Genomic DNA, 17,172 nt, shown 5'->3' on the forward strand with positions numbered 1-17,172 from the left:
CAAAATGACGGAAATTTGACCATTTTGGCCAATCTGGACTTGGTGATGAAGTAATTGTTTCATCAAACTTCAAACATCCACTTCTGTAATAATTGGAGCTTATTGAAACAGACAACTAATATTTTACAAAATTGAGCATCAGATGCTCTAATTGTTAATTCTACTCTGTGTATGTGCACTTGGAGGTTGGGTTCCATCCATCCAACATTATGTTTTGTTTCGGACAGTTCTCTTTCAATAAATGTGTACGCAAATGTCTCAGTGTTTGAAGAGGCACTTTCTCTCGTCAAATTACTGCTGGCTGTTTCGGAACAAGTCTCCTCTACCACTCTCCACAATTTACTTGTTGGGCCTTCTATCCTTTTGGGCAAATATTCAAACTCAATTACCCATCAAGGATGAGCAATTGCTGAGATGTTGACATCTTGTGATGGCATTCACAGTTCTCCCTGACCACTGACCATCAATATAATACATGACTATTTACTAAAGTGGCTTGCAAGTCACACAAAGTACATCTCTAAACGCAAAGTACCTATCTGAAACCAGTAGATCTAATTGCCTTCCCTTTGCATGAGTGCTGTGTAGTTCCTTCTGCTTAGAGAGAAGGGGGTAGGTTCGAGGTCGTAACAAAATTTACATCTTGTGTAATGTCTGTCTTAATTTAATATCTGGTATTTATTTTTCTTAATTCAATAACTGACTTCTGGTTCAAGTTTTAAAATCATATAAAAACCCATCTTAAACAAGATTTAACAACAATTATCCATTTTAACTTTTAATTACAAATAACAAAAAAGTGTCTTGTTTACGGTTTCAAAACACAATATTAAGGAAAGCTACATTAAAATTTCTCATTTTTTCCCCATATCCTACTTTGAGGAGAATATTCTCAGCTAAGTTAATTCAGCCTCTGTCCGGGATGAACTTGTCTAAGAGAGGGCAAAATTCCTGCTTAACAGGATATTGGACATGGATAAGAAATTTTTATTTTGCGTGTCCAATGCATTTCTGGGATTTTTTTTCTGAAACTAGCACATTATTTTGTTATATGACCAGTGAGCGACACCATAACAATGCTTGATTTGATGAAAGTCTGGAAACATTTCTTGCCATTTTCTGTCATGTGTATGTCAAAACAGCCAGTAATTGAGTTATTAGCCAGGGAGCAAGTCGGAGAGGCAAAACATAATTTACAGATGTCACTCATATTACGCTCTGAGATATTCTCGTTCTTAATGTACAATGAGCTGAAGAATGGACACCTAATACATTGCGGATGTAAATTAACTGAAATGGTTTTCAATATAAATTCTCAAACCATAATAAAGTCCTTACATTAATCTTAACATATTTTTTTTATACATTTGAATTATAGTTTCCCCTTCCATTTTGTGATAGATTCAAATAAATGAACTGACATTCAAACGAAAATGGATTTGACCTTAATAATTCAACAGATGAAAAAAAATGAAAATGTAACTTTACTATTAAAATGTGTTTGCTAAAAACAATGTACAACAAAATTATATTTTACAAAATAATATCAAGATATTTTTCTAAAATGTATTGCTGGTTATCAAATAGTCACAGTGTGAAAAATATTGCAAGGAGACACAATAATATCAGTAGACATTTGACCAGGGACGACGAATAGTACGCTTCAGTCAGAAATATCCTCCTCAAGAGAAGTTAAAGAACAACTATTCTTTCATATTACTGCAGTCTGTCATGGATGACAGATTAAGTATAATAAAATGAAAGAATTGGATGTTCTTTAACTTCTTGTGAGCAGTACATATTTACAATTAAAACTAACAGCAATGTACATTTATACATGCTTATCGTTGGGGACCAGAAATTACACCACAAAAAAAACACACAAAAAAAACACACAAAAAATACGGGTTTTGATACACACCAACACAAAAATGACATCACCCCCACCACCCACCAAAAAAGTGTTGTGTGCATGCTGAAAAATGTTGAGTTCCTTTCCGAGAAAGAATTGTACGTTTTAAAGCATTGGCCACTAATTATCAAATTATATAGAACACATAGAATGATACCTTATTTTACCAACTCTTTTTCTTTGCAGTCGAGCGGTAGAAGTTTAAGCCAATACAAGTTGGACTTTCTCTCCAATAAGACCGTATCTTTCAGTTTTAGTTTGTGATCTACTTATTCATAATTTAATATACACTATGTCGGAAGCTTTCCTTCAACAAATGTTGGGTTATGGTCATTTTGAGAAAATGTCTGCATTTAGGATAAAGAAATCTTGCAAATTTATCGTACGTGACAGGTGCCACCGTACGTGACAGGTGCCACCGGTGGGGCAGGATACGCTTCTCCATTCACGCACATATGGTATCATCAACACTCGACAGCGATTCATCAGTGTCGCTTTTATTTACATTACATGTGATTATTAAATAACATAATATTCAGTAAGTAGGTAAGATTTCATAATTTTAATTTCCAATTAAGTAAAAACTAGGTATCAACGATTGATCTCAGTTGCAATTTTATATCAGAAAAATTAGATGTATTTATTTAAACTATTCAATTTTATGTGTTTGATAGGCCATTTAGAAGTACCGATGGCAAAGTAGACAAAAAATTTGTTGTTAACAACTTATTTAATACACTACAGAGGGACCTTTTTGTATAAATCCTGACACCATTGTCAAGCAAGACTTGACAGAAATAACAAAAAACTGTTATGTTCATGTCATGGTTGCTATGATACCCCAAACAAGTCAACTACCCACTTATCCTAGTTTTTACACCTTTTATGAAAATATTTAAAAAACCCAAAAATGTGGTCACAATTAATTTGCCTGGCTTTACTGAAATACCTTTCCTCAAATACAATATACTTCAACATCAGAGCAATACCACATACAGGTAAACATTAATTTCTTCAAAGAGATTCCTGACATGTCTTTTTACATACTATGAAAGTATCCTTTAATCATCCAAGTTCCCAGACAGAGAATAAACGCCCAGGTAGGGCATGCTCGCTCCAGTATTGAGGCTGGGATGATGATATAATGGGCTTCTGTTTCACAAGTAGACATTGGCTGAAATTGTATAAGGTGTTGACTCATTGTCCAATCACAAGTATGGTATATTAAGCCCAGAGAACTGTGGGAAATCCAGGTGTGCAGACAGCGATGATTCAACAGCATTAAGACCATATCTAAATATTCCTCCAAGTGCATCGCGCCATGGTGCATTACCATTACAATACAGCCAGTTAGAAACGGGAAAGTAACAAGTTGAAAGGAGGCTTGTATCGGCAACTGTGATTGGCCGTGTCAAAGGACAACGTAATCATGGCATTTCCAACACAGACATATTAAAGTGCAACAAAGACGCGAACAGACGGAAAAAAGACATCTGAAATTGCTGTAATTCTCTGAAAGAGCTATAAATTCGGATTCAATATTTCTCCTATTGTTCAACATGCTAATTCCTTATGCTTCAGTCGACAAAAAGAAATAAATCTGCTTGATTTTGCCATCTCCGACAGCATTTCGTAATTAACGATAATGAGAAACGAATACACCCTGAATAGAAGAATGAGTGTGAATGAATACCTTTTTCATCATTTGATATATGGCTGAATAAATTTCTTGAACGCCTTTCGGAAGTTTACTAAGATTGGCCCAAATTTCAATATGAAAACATCCTGGTGGCAAAACTGGTGATTTTCGTCATAAAGCTGATTTTTTTTTTACAACATGCAATGCCTGGAAAAAAATATTTGATTTGACATGTGTTCAAAGGTGTGAACGTCCAAAGAACACATCCTCATTGAAGTTGTATAATTCTTGTATTAATTGCGCTACCACGACTATGAACAGCCAGGGTAATCAAGCGTTTGAGAATTTGTCTGTCCTGAAATCTGTCAGAAATAATTATTTGGTCCTAACGGGGAGTTGACGACAAAATGATAAAGTGAGAATTCCTCAGAGAGACTAACCGACCTTGATGGCTCTCTAGGTATCAAGAGACAGCAGGAGATATGTTTAAATATTCATGTATCCCCCATGCTGGTAGTAGAGACAGAAGTACTGTGCAGAAAGATTATACCTTAATGAACTGATTAAGTTTCTAGATCACCCTAGGCAAGTTCCATTTGCAGTTGTTGAGTTAGCTGGCATACAAGTGGTGGATGTGAAGAAGAGGAGAGGTGAAATGGGGTTTATGTCGCGTCCAAGATTATTGCATTTACATAGTGCCGTGCGTGCACGTGTGTGTGGCTGCTTGTACTAGTCTGGCTGATGCCAATTTAAAAACTGCTAGCCTACTGAGATACCATGCCACAGTTTCACATGAATACCCCACTCAGACACAGTATACTGACTCGGAGCCGACCAGTCCACGTTTTAGTCTCTTAATGCCGAGCACCAGACTGGGTGACAAGAAGTACCATTTTTTAACCTATTTTTGTATGACGCAGCCGGGGATTGAACCCCGGACCTTCCGCTCACCAGGCGGATGCTCTACCACTAGACCACAGAGGCAGTCCATGAAGTAGATACTGAAAGTAGATACTTTTGTTATACTTGAATATAACATGTTAAATGTACTCCATTATTTGGCATCAAAGACCTCATGGCCAAGAACCATGATATTCAAAAGAAAAAAAGGGATAGCTAAAAAAAATTAATTCAACCACTTGTATGTTGAGTAGACGAGAAATGGGATTTAACGTCGCGTTCAAGATTATTGCACTTATATAGCGATGTGCATGCACGCACGCGTATGTGTTGTTGCTTGTTCTAGTCAGGACTAATGCTGGTTTTAAAGTGCTAGCCTATTGAGATACTATGTTGCAGTTTTAACATGAATACCCCATTCAGACACAGTCTGCTGAGTAAATGAAAGCTCTGATGGGCTGTTCCTGCATGTTTAAGGTGTTACACAATAAACAAATTGCTAAAATAATAAATCCATCTTATATACGAATAAGTGAACTCCAATATATTCACAAAGGCCCAATCCATCCATTTAAGTGATATTTTTTACAAATTTGTACATACATTTTCCTGGTTCTTCGATGGTACTACTTTCCTGCTGTAACCAAGATCACTAGTAAATAGTTTAATGATGTACAAAATGCAGCGGAAACATAAAAAAGAAGAATAAAAGATGAGGTTCCAGGAAAACATAAGGACAGAAATTAAGTGTTTTCAATTTGGAATTAATAAATTGTCATTAGAGGCATCATCTTTACTTCAAAATCATTCAAGTGGTGCATGATTGCTAAAATTAAAATTAAAATTAAAATGATTGCTAACATTGAAATTAAAATTAAAATTAAAATTTAAATATGTGTTGTATAACACTGCAGTTCAGCAATTCTGCAGCTGCATCACAGCAACCTGTAGAAAAAATACTATGCAAGACAGTTGCAAATACATTAAAGGATAACCAGGAAAGATATGTGAAGGATAACTGCTTGACTAATAATATTACTTCATAACGTGCAGGTGGCAATTCAGTCACGATCCCTCCATTATCAGGAAGAACAAGAAGCGCAATGCTTAACTATATACGTGTGTGGGAGACGACCTCCTCTGCCACCATCATACCAGGGCATGCATGTCAGACTGTCATCAGACATATCAATATACATGAAACGCAGGGAGGAAGGACTATAAAATGTCAGTTGAATTAACGGCAAAGCAGGAGGACGATACATAACATTGTACTTTAGGCGTTCTTCTTTACTCATCTAACCCAATGCATTTAACCAGTACAGTGTATGCGTTCTTACTTTGAGAATGCTTACTTCATTCATAAAACTTTTCCGCCATGACATTTTATTACAAAACACATTAAACAAATTGTGCTACAACATTTTGCACTGAGGAACCATCTGTACATCAAAGGGAGGTAACTTTGATTTAATTTTGATTGCTGAATACCACAATAAGAAAAGGGTTAAATCACTGATAGGGTCATAAAGAATGTCACTGATGGTATTTCGACCATAGGAAATCTAATTTTGGTAAAGTGTACCTCGGAATAAATGATGCATTTATGAAAGATTAAAACAACATTTTCTCAGTCTGAGCTTTTACCTAGTTCCAAACAAATTGGGATCACTTCCTGTGGTGTATACGTCAAATGTACATAGATACAAATTACTGTAATCAAATGTCATACAATACTTGCTTTGCCCTGCAACACATCCGGTAGCAAGCTGGATCAAGTACCAGTGTTTGAGCTTGTAATAAGCCATTGATGATTCTGTGGTTAAAACTTTGAGAACAACAGGTCTTGAAAAAAACGAACTTGTGACTTCCTTCTTATCTCGGTGCTATCATCAGTGACTTGGTTGATTGCCTGCGAATGTACCCCGACAGAATGGAACAGTGTTCATAATATGAATCACCGGTTTGTCTGACCCAGAGGCTTCCATGATATCGCTGGAATATCGTGACTGGGATGGTCACTAACAAACATCATAAAAGAACTGAAAACTTTAACTCCAAGCGGTTGTCATCCTATATGTTTGTTTGTTGTTTAACGCCGCATTCAGCAATATTCCAGCTATATGACTGCTGTCTGTACATAATCGTGTCTGGACAAGACAATCCAGTGATTGACATCATGAGCATTGATCAACGCAATTGGGACACGATGACATGCATCACCCAAGTCAGTGAGTCTGACCTCCCGATAAAGTTAGTCACCTCTTACGACAAGCATAGTTGCCTTTTATGGCAAGCATGGGTTGCTGAAGACCTACTCTATCCTGGATCTTCACGGGAGCATTTCTGTGTCCTACCACTATTGATATTTTTCTTATGTAAGTACACTGACAAGTTTCCGATTTATCAGCACTTCACTTCCCCTCTAGAGAATTTTAAGACAAAAAATAGGCATTCTTTCATCTTAAGACAGACTAAGGGTAACATTTATGATAAATTTTCAATTTAAAAAAATGTACAAGCTATTACAGGACTTTTATTACTATCACACAGCTCATTTACCATCATACGGTGATGTCTATTCACTCAATCCATGTAGCATGCCAATATTAAACAAGATTAAGTCACAAGACTCAATATCAAATTTCCAATTTCATAAAGTGTTTTCTTCATCTATTCCAAAGACATGTACAGAATTTTAAAAAAGAATCGAAAGAGTGAAAGCATACTGAATACGAAGCAAACATTAACTTTTTAATTCAAGATTAGTTTTGATATTAAAAAATGAATTCATTTGGTAAAGAAAAATGGAATACTGTTTACAAGGTGGGACCTTCCACTGCAGACAGCTGGGAGCATTGTATAAAACTTGTATTGCACATGGATGGGATGTTTACACAGTATACAATGTGGCACAATTGATCACCAAGGTTTAACTCGTATCCTGCCTCCTCCATATCCTATGCCCGCCCAGAATAAATAATTCTCTCAAAGATTAGTGTAGATTTCTTGTCTACTTTTCAATGGCGATATGGATATATCATTCACCATAGAATTTCTGATATTAGCAGTGAAATGTGCATGATTGGATTTCATCTCAGCGTGCGTAAAAGTACATTTAGGCACATGTCTATGCATTCCTTTCTGAAATGTATCCTGACTGGCTCATCTAGCCCACTTGTGGCCTTTTGTTGTGAGTTGCATCAGGAAATATAAAAACCAGTTTGATCTTATCCATCCCACTGAGATCAGGACAAACAGGAATTTCACACTTTCCTGACGAGGTGTGAAACATGAATAGTGCCTATTTTCCTGACTGTGTGAAACATGAATAGTGCCAACTTTCGACTTTCCTGACTGTATGAAACATGAATAGTGCCGACTTTCCTAACGAGATGTGAAACATAAATAGTGCCAACTTTCCTGATGAGGTGTGAAACATGAATAGTGCCGACTTACCTGCCTGTGTGAAACATGAATAGTGCCTATTTTCCTGACGAGGTGTGAAACATGAATAGTGCTGACTTTCCTGACTGTGTGAAACATGAATAGTGCTGACTTTCCTGACGAGATGTGAAATATAAATAGTGCCAACTTTCCTGACTATATGAAACATGAATAGTGCCGACTTTCCTGATGAGGTGTGAAACATGAATGGTGCCAACTTTCCTGATGAGGTGTATATAAATAGTGCCAACTTTCCTGACGAGGTGTGAAACATGAATAGTGCCAACTTTCCTGACTGTGTAAAACATGAATAGTGCCAACTTTCCTGACTGTGTAAAACATGAATAGTGCTGACATTCCTGACGAGGTGTGAAACATAAATACTGCCGACTTTCCTGACTGTGTAAAACATGAATAGTGCTGACTTTCCTGACGAGGTGTGAAACATAAATACTGCCGACTTTCCTGACTGTGTAAACATGAATAGTGCTGACTTTCCTGACGAGGTGTGAAACATAAATACTGCCAACTTTCCTAAATGGTCTCAAACTTGAACAGTCCTGACTTTCCTGACAAATTGTGAAACATGAATAGTGCCGACTTTCCTGACTGTATGAAACAAGAATAGTGCCAAGTGCCGATTCGTTATATATTCTTACACCATTATCAAGCTAGAGAGTTATTCACCATTACTTTTTTGGGTATATAACATGGACTTACTTATTATTCTTACTTATATATTTCTTATATTTTTTACCAAATCATAATATTATTACATGCACAGTTTCTTTTGGTGCCTTATTGATTATGATCACAGTTAACCAATGTGAAGTTCTTTTGAATTATTTTGATAATGTTGTTTTTCTTCTTTTGCAGTAAAATATGGCTTGTGGTATCGGCCCCCAAGAACACCAGTGGAGGCAATGCAAGCAGGATATATTAAAATGAATCACATTTGTAAAAGTAAGTATCACTGTCAATAAACATTGGAGTGAGTGAGTTGGGTTTAACGGCGCTTTTAACAGTATTCCAGTTATATCACAGCGTGTCAGCTTAATGTGGGAGGAAAGCCTGAAGTGATGCAGGTCTCAGACACTTACCACTTTGGTGAAACCTACGAGCACGGGTATGGTGCTGACAAACCTAGAAACATAATCGGGGCGAACCTTAGGTTTCTGGCGTGCCCAAGGGACGCAACTCTGCACAGCGAATCGCGACGCCTAAGACGACTGGGTCACTCGTGCCCCCCAATAAACATTGGAAGTAGTTTCACCACTGAACAATTGCAGTGCATGATTTACGACATATTTTTTTTTCATAATATTTATGAATTTTCCAAGGTCTGTACACAGATCTAGGGTCTCAATATGAGTTTTCATGCATTTTTCTTTATACATAGAGGTCAAAATTGCTCTAATAAAATACATGCCCAATTTACCTCATGTAACCTAAATTGAATTACAACATTAGATGTGTTATCATTTTACTGAAATTCTCTTTTAGGTCTCAGCCCCTTAAATTCCCGTATGTAAAACCGTCTCCCAGTAAAAGCAGTATTAACAATGGCCAATGAGTTAAATGTGGAATATTTTCAATGACCGTAAAGCAATCACCAGTAGCACAGACGAGATGGTTTAAGTTGAGGCCACGAGGGGATGAATCAAAAGTCAGATTTATCGTCCAATGTCTACTTCAAACAAGTAAAATCAAAAATAACGTTTACACCATGGGACATGTTGTCCGGTGATATAAACGCTGTTTTTCACAGACACTTCAAAGGAACTCTTGTGATCTGATCATTGACTATAATGGATTATCAAGGGAGTGTAACAGTAACGAGTGTTTCACACGTGGAAATACATATGTTACCGTTTCTACAGAACCACACATTAAGCTGGAACAGGCCTATATCATAAGGGTATTTCCTGGCTTGGCTATCTATAATGTTTAACAAACATTGGCGAGTATTTTGGGGCATAACCATTTAAAATGAACAGGAAACTTACTAATTTTTTTTAATACATCATACAGATTCTTTCTTTTAGTACTGAGGATGGTTTTACACTATTTGTAGCAATATTCCAGCAATATTCCAGCAATATTCCAGCAATATCACAGCTGGGGATGCCAAAAATGGTCTTCACATATTGTTCCTATGTAGAGAATCAAACTCAAGCCTTCAGCATTATGAGTAAACGCCAAACCACTAGACTAATCCATCATCCCATTTTTCCAAGTAACTGATGATTTCCTCAATATTATTTACTAATTATCATTAATATTGACAAAACAAATAGTGAACAATGATGCAGGCTGTGCCAAAAACGTCTGCATTATTTTCAGTTTGTTTTAATCTCAATATATGGACCATCAGCTAATTGTACTATACCAGAAAATTTTTCACTAAACTTGTGGCTAAAGTCCCAGACTGATAACATGTGGCATATTTCCACTTCATGTTTTCATGTATTCTCTTCACGGTAATGAGTGAGTGTGGTTTCACGCTGCTTTTAGCAATATTCCACCATATCACAGCAGGAATACCAGAAATGGCTTCACATATTGAACCCATGTGGAATCAAACTTCACACGTAAAGTGCGAACACTTGAACCACTGGGCTACCCCACTCGCCCATCTCCACAGTAGTAAGTGATCTAATTGGATACAATGCACTGTTAACAGGGTTCTAGCTCACAGGAACTCGACGATAGCGTGTACAGCATAATATATTCATAGAGAGAAAAAAAAATCACACTTTTTCTATACGAATATATTTCCCATACACGCTATCGAGTTCCTATGTTCCATGGCGTGTCAGCCTGATGTGGGAGGAAAGCCCGAAGTAATACAGGTCTCTGGCGTGCCTAAGGGAAACAACTCTGCATCTGCACAGCGAATTGCGGAGCCTTAGGCGACTGCCACTCTTCTGACAGGAGGGAAGAACATGAACCCCAAAGTGCAACAGTAATCACTCTGCCATGATGGCTTCATATACATGTCATGTCTAGCATATTAACTACGATGTTTCCGCTGAACTGTATGACTATAAAGACATATTACCAGCTTATTTGGACTACCTTTGTCAAGAGATGAAAACGTTAATTTCAACATCGTGAATGAACGGCAATGCCAATGATAAGCATAAAGATGGCGTCGACTAACTACATCAGCAATACAGTATCTCACAACCGAACCCCCTCTAATCAGTCACAGTCTAGGCAGTTTAAATCGTATTTCAAATTACGCATTGGTGAACAGTCAAGTGAGAAATTCAAGCCAATAGAAACCTATATAATGCAGTGTGCTCGTAATCACTTAATCATACAGGGCTTTTTGCACTCGTGTCACTTTTTGATATCATCCGTGGACGCACGGCTGATTATTCTAAATACAAGACTGGAGACAAAGTGGGGTGGAACCTCAGGGATTGAACTCAACAGATGACGGGATCAACTCGCCAAATGCATGAATCAAATACTTGAGAAGAAGAATTTCTCAATATGGCACAATTATGTCCTACAGTCAGAATATGGTCGAGGTCTGTAATAACGCAAACTGTACACGTCAAAAGCAATTCTGTTCATTAAGTGCTGATTTTATGATGAGAGAGTCCTCCATGGCAAGAAGTATGTTTTATGTGGTAGACTGATTCATTTGGTGAAAGAACAGTATTTTCAAAGCCTAATCATTTGAGAGGCATGCCACGGACCATGGAGAATATTTTGAAAGTTAAACTTTCAAGAGTGGAGTAGCATTTATTTACAAGAACTTCAAATTTTTGCAAAGTTGATTTGAAATACATTTATCAACACGAGGATCTGAAACTTCTTGACATGTTCTCACAATGCTGTTGTAACTTGATATACAGAGACTGATAACATCTCCAACAAACAATGAAACTTCTCAAGCGGAAATGATTTAATACCATTCTTTTACAGAATTCAATATCCACAAAAACTTTTTTCTCCCGATAGAATCTTTCCGTGAGATCTACCTGTCGATTCCATAACAGCTATGCAGGTAACTGTGTGAATTCTGAGCTTAAAATTGGCACAAAGGTGAAAATTATCCCCAGTTAACAATACCGTCGAAATCCTGATAAGACTGGCGTCTCAATGTCCTGTATCCTTGCATTAGAGGGGAGGGTCTTTTGACAGGCATATAAGCTTGATTTAAAGTCCTTCACACACAAAAAAAAAATCGGTTGTAGAACCTTTGGTCAATTAAACCATGGTACTTAGAATTCAACCTGCCGTATAAGTTGTGCTTTCTGGCTGTCTAGTCAGCTGTTGAAAGCCATGTCTGTCTCTTTCTCTCGACTCGGGCTCTAAATTCCCCCAGTCAGACACATCCAGACAGATCACTAGTCTCTAACGCTGTTCCATAAATAAAAGCGATCTTGATGAAAATTGAAAGTTTATTGCTCTGTTCAGTCAATTCATGCATTACAATGTTTAACAATGAGATCTAAAGAAAGTGGAGTTCATCTCACAAATTTTACATCACCTGAACTAGGTTGGTATAATGTTCAACCAGTGATCATTCCAGACTGTGACCTGCATACATATACCCCCAAAGTGTTCAATAACAGTCTTCCTTTTCACTCCAAAGTTAAAAAACTACGAAATATTTAGAAAAAGTGAAACATTCTGATCATCAAGTTCTTTGCAACGCTTATTCCCACAATGTTCATAACAATCCTTTCCCATTCATTTCCATGCTAAAAAACTACCCATTTTTCAGAAAACTTCAAACATTCTGATCAACCTGTTCTTTGAAACACTTCGTGAACAGATAAAGTACTGATTACTAAAGTTTCAAACTTTATAACTAGGGTTGCCTTCTCAAAGCTGCAATGAATTCATCAATATTTAATGTAGACTAAATAGAACTAGTCAATATGCAAGGAAGACTGTAAATGGATAGCGCTGTGATCATCTTTGTCATATTGCGAATCCGTCTCTCACTCCCATAATGCATCCTTTCTATATGTAAGTAAACTTGGTGCAAGATGAGGCTTCTAATAGATGCTATTTCCCCACCAGCTGTCAATATTTGTCTGATAAGATAGTCAATTTACCCAGATTTATCCAAAGTCATATTAAAAGTCATCATTTCTATGGATTAAGTGGTGAGGAGAGCAGTACTAAGCAGTTATGTCCCCCAGACCTCATCAGATATCCATACCAGCACTCCAAGACAGAATTAGAACAACTGTCAAAGAGGTGTTGGCATTGGTAAATATGAATCTTCTGGCATTGGTAAATTTGGTTTTTGCTATTAAGCAGTATTATTTATCTTCAATCAAGTTATTTGCTTGAAAGCAGGGATGTCACAATTCTCCAATACAAAAGTGCATCGAGAATATTCTCAGACGATTCGATTACATTTACCTGTATTGATTAATATTTATTCCAACATCGATTCATGTTTTAATCCCATATCATTTCAAACATGGAACATTTAAAACAGCAATGGAATGACTTTATTTGCAAAAATGTCCAACCTACTTTTTAATAAGTTTTATCATTATTAATCATGCTATATCTACATTGTACAATGTAAGTAGTTTTAAGACTTAAATTCTGTTCGTCCTTCTCTAACTGTTGTTCATACTCCATTTTGTCTAAATCATAAAATATAAAAATAGTTACTTATAAATAACAACTAAGCTTTGACAGATTCTTTAAAGTCAGTCTAATAATGCTGCAAATGATTAAGTTTGTATCAATTCAATGATACCTGCTTCAGACGTCTGTCCAGACAAGATGACAACTAGCAGTAAACGGACATATTGCATGGGTTTCTAGTCAATAAGACCTATTGTCTCAATTATTGATACAACTGAGTTCAGTCAGTGCAAAAGCTCTCAATACACACAACTCCTATAACCTTTATACTGGTTCTGGTTCCATACCTGATACGATCCATATTATCGTCTGTTATTTTCTTATATGCTTGTTCTCCTGAATTGAGCACTTATAGGTAATGTCTGTCCTTATTCCTCACAGTTGTATTGATTACGACTGTTTTAATTCAGTCCTGTCTTATACACTAAGGAGATGGGTGGGGAGATAATCCCTCTTATTGAAATAGTAATAAAAGGAGGCTATTACACAAACACTCACTGAGTTTGGAGGCAGGAATTATGTCACTTGAGTTGTTTGTGAACAAAAGATTCTGGTCCCATGTCCTGTAAAGCATTAAACTTTTCTCTGAATTTAAAAGGGAATAAAACATTTTCTTTCAATCTGCAATTTGAAGATACTTCAACTTGATTTAGTGTTTGTTTAGAGAATGTCGTATAGTATATTCCGTGTTTGCGGTAAAAGAAGTTGACAGATTCTTTCCAGGAAATGCCTGCTGTGAAACGTATTGATTGCCAGTTAAATTACAATAACAACAAAATCAAATTAAATAGATTTCAAAAGTCTGTCTTAAATCAAACATGAACTTCAAACTTTCAGTCAAATGTCATGTACCTGTCATTTGTTAAAATTTATCACAAACAAGTGAATCTCCAAACTTGATTTATTGGAATTAAGGAGGTGAAATGTGAACTCCCTTATCAAGTGTTAAACATTTCTTAAATGGTACACTTTAAATTTCAATGGCACTGAAGGTACTTAAAAACATGACTCACATGGTTATTAGCTTGGCTTATTGACCCTACGCAATAGTTTCACCAATACACACTCCCGATAGTGTATCCCGTAATGTAATGTATCAAATTCTTCACAATACCTTAACCCTAGTCGACGATTACTCCAACTATTTTATCTGAAACTGTGGCTCCAAGTATCTGAAACTGAACCATTTTATTCAATCAGAGTCCAACGCCATCTTGCTCCGGTAGAGGCCCAGGGGGACAGCTCCAGGAAATACTGATTGTTCCACAACTAATCGCAGCCATCTTCCAGTTTTGACACCTCTTAATTCGCCAAAATTACTACTTCAGATATTTGAGTCTGGAACTTGTCATTACAAAGAGTTGACATAAATTTAGGATTGAAAGGTGTGGACTTTTGTCCCTGCTCTGCAACTCGGGCCACAGGAACTTGCGAGACAAATAGTTGCCAGAGTGGCGATATTGACAGTTGAAATGTTCTAAGGGTGAATGTATTCATTTTAAAATATTCATTAGGAAAACATCACCACTTCCGAAATTTAGAAGTAGTCATCAGGAAAATAGAATTTATTGCCCATGACATTCAATCTTCATGAAACCTTACCAGAGACATGTTAATTAAAGGTCAATTAAATTCATTAATTAAAAGGTAGCAAGGGTGGAGGAACAGGGCGTAATTTGAAAACGAAGAACTGGAAGGTGGGAGTCGTTTCCCTTGGGCGTAAAAATGGCCGCCTTGTGATAAACAAAGAAAACTGTGACATTGGCGAATACGCTTCATTATCTCTTCCTTCTTCCCCACCCGACTAGATTTTTTCATCAGTTAAAGATTAAATCGAAGAGCATCACACACCCATGTCTTGAAGAACAAACAAATCAATTATGACGGAAATGAGAAGGACAGATGAGGGACCAAATTGAAAGGATTGGAAATAGTCAACTTGCCGATAACTGTTCAGCAAACAGTGCTACTTTTTCACAAAGGGCCTAAAATTGGAGAAAAGGTTAAATTAGGTCATGGTGCACTGTACGCAGACTTTGGGAAGTGTGCATTGCTATTTGCCAAGACAAAACAATTATGTTCTATCAATGGTGATGGGGCATAATCTTCTCTGCAATACTGTTTCAAGCCTCATGATCATGAGGCTATACTGTCTGTTCAGAAGGTGAATAATTCTACAGAGGTTGAACCATGTACAAGTGTTGTTTATTTTGACCCTCTCACATAGCTAATTTACAGATCAAAGACACACAACTAGAATGTGCATTAGACATGAATATATTTTGATGAATAATACAACACAAAAGATCTTTAAGCCATGTTTCAAAGTGCTCAAAATACATTTGCGTTCAATTCTGAGAATGATCAATGAAATATTCAAAACTAAATATTCCTTGGTATATTTTATGCCGTGTAATGTCTCGTTTAACCCTTCATACCACCTGTATCAAATATTTTACAAAAAAAATCCCCTGTTTGGGCCTTTATAAGATGTAATAGTTTCGCACAAAATTAATTTTTAGAAAAATAATCTGCAAGATGAGACCAATGCTACTCAACATTTACTAAGGACCAACATAGTCACCTTAAGTAAAAAATGTGTGATCCTTAACACATTTTGAGTAGTATATCAATCTGATTAATTAAATTACCGTGGCAACGTTTGGCTAGAGGAACAACATTACCATCTGAATGAACCCAGAGAACAAGTGAAACGTTTGATTGACAGCTGTCATTGATTACAAATCATTTGCATTGTATGGAGGCCACCCTACTGTCATATTGTATTTCCTATTGCAATTCATATGCCCGCCATATGTATCCATTAGAAAGGAAGTCAGCTTGAAGTTGCTACATTAGGTCGACTAAAGCCGGCTCATGTTGCCCCCCTTTCAGCCTTTGTAATTATAATCTGTCAACTTTTCAAAGAATTTTGTGACACATAAATTAATACATGCAAGACAATGGATTATAGTCACATTTACAGGATCTGAAGAATTTGCCTTCCGTTCCTTAAATGATATTCATTAGAGAAAGAGAAGTCATCAGTCTCGATCCAAATCTCAGAGGAAAACCGCGAACAGATCGCCATGTCGGTAATTTCCTATCTGCTGATGAAGATGTCATATAATCAAATTTTGGACCGATATCTCAATGATGATGGTGGTCGGTCGAGGATGAATGTCAAAAAATGTCACAAGGATGTCTTGGACAACTAAGCACAATTTATAGCAGCAGTTTAGAGATCGTGTGAAGAAGGGACACAGCCAAAACTGATGTCACCTCCAAGTCTACACACAGGGCAAATGTGATCCGGTAATGTATTTCAATAGTTCATACATCCTGTATATTAGATTAATGGGCAAGGGTGTCAAACAGAATCAGAGCAATGCTGAACACATCAGAAATCTTCAAACCAATAAATATTTCCTAAGTTGGTTACTTGACTAAAACGTTTAGTATTTTGTTAGTAACATACATTATTTAACATCATGTCCATGGGCTGGCCAAGCCTTTCAGATTCTGCTTCTCAAATCGTTGCTTCATGAGGAGGTTCATACAGATTCAAGGCCTTTTTAAGGCTTTTCAAACAATGGTCATTTTCAAGGCTTTTTTTAGTTGGGTCATAAGCCTTAGTTTGTCA

General features: G+C 36.7%; 2 protein-coding genes across 3 annotated transcripts in view; one reads left to right on the forward strand and one right to left on the reverse strand.

The window, feature by feature from the left end:
- The window catches only part of LOC139462392 (cysteine--tRNA ligase, cytoplasmic-like), a 279,723-nt gene that overhangs the window by 178,981 nt on the left and 83,570 nt on the right, over positions 1-17,172 (reverse strand). The gene's annotated exons all lie outside the window — the stretch shown is intronic.
- LOC139462391 (uncharacterized) overlaps positions 1-17,172 on the forward strand; it is a 158,158-nt gene that overhangs the window by 88,283 nt on the left and 52,703 nt on the right. The window contains exon 2 of the mRNA XM_071244072.1: positions 8,775-8,861. Within this exon, the coding sequence (XP_071100173.1) occupies positions 8,775-8,861 (87 nt within the window). The remainder of the gene's footprint in view (positions 1-8,774; positions 8,862-17,172) is intronic.

Source organism: Haliotis cracherodii, unplaced genomic scaffold (assembly GCF_022045235.1).
Source record: "Haliotis cracherodii isolate W230 unplaced genomic scaffold, xgHalCrac1.p SCAF_15, whole genome shotgun sequence".
NCBI lineage: Eukaryota > Metazoa > Mollusca > Gastropoda > Lepetellida > Haliotidae > Haliotis > Haliotis cracherodii.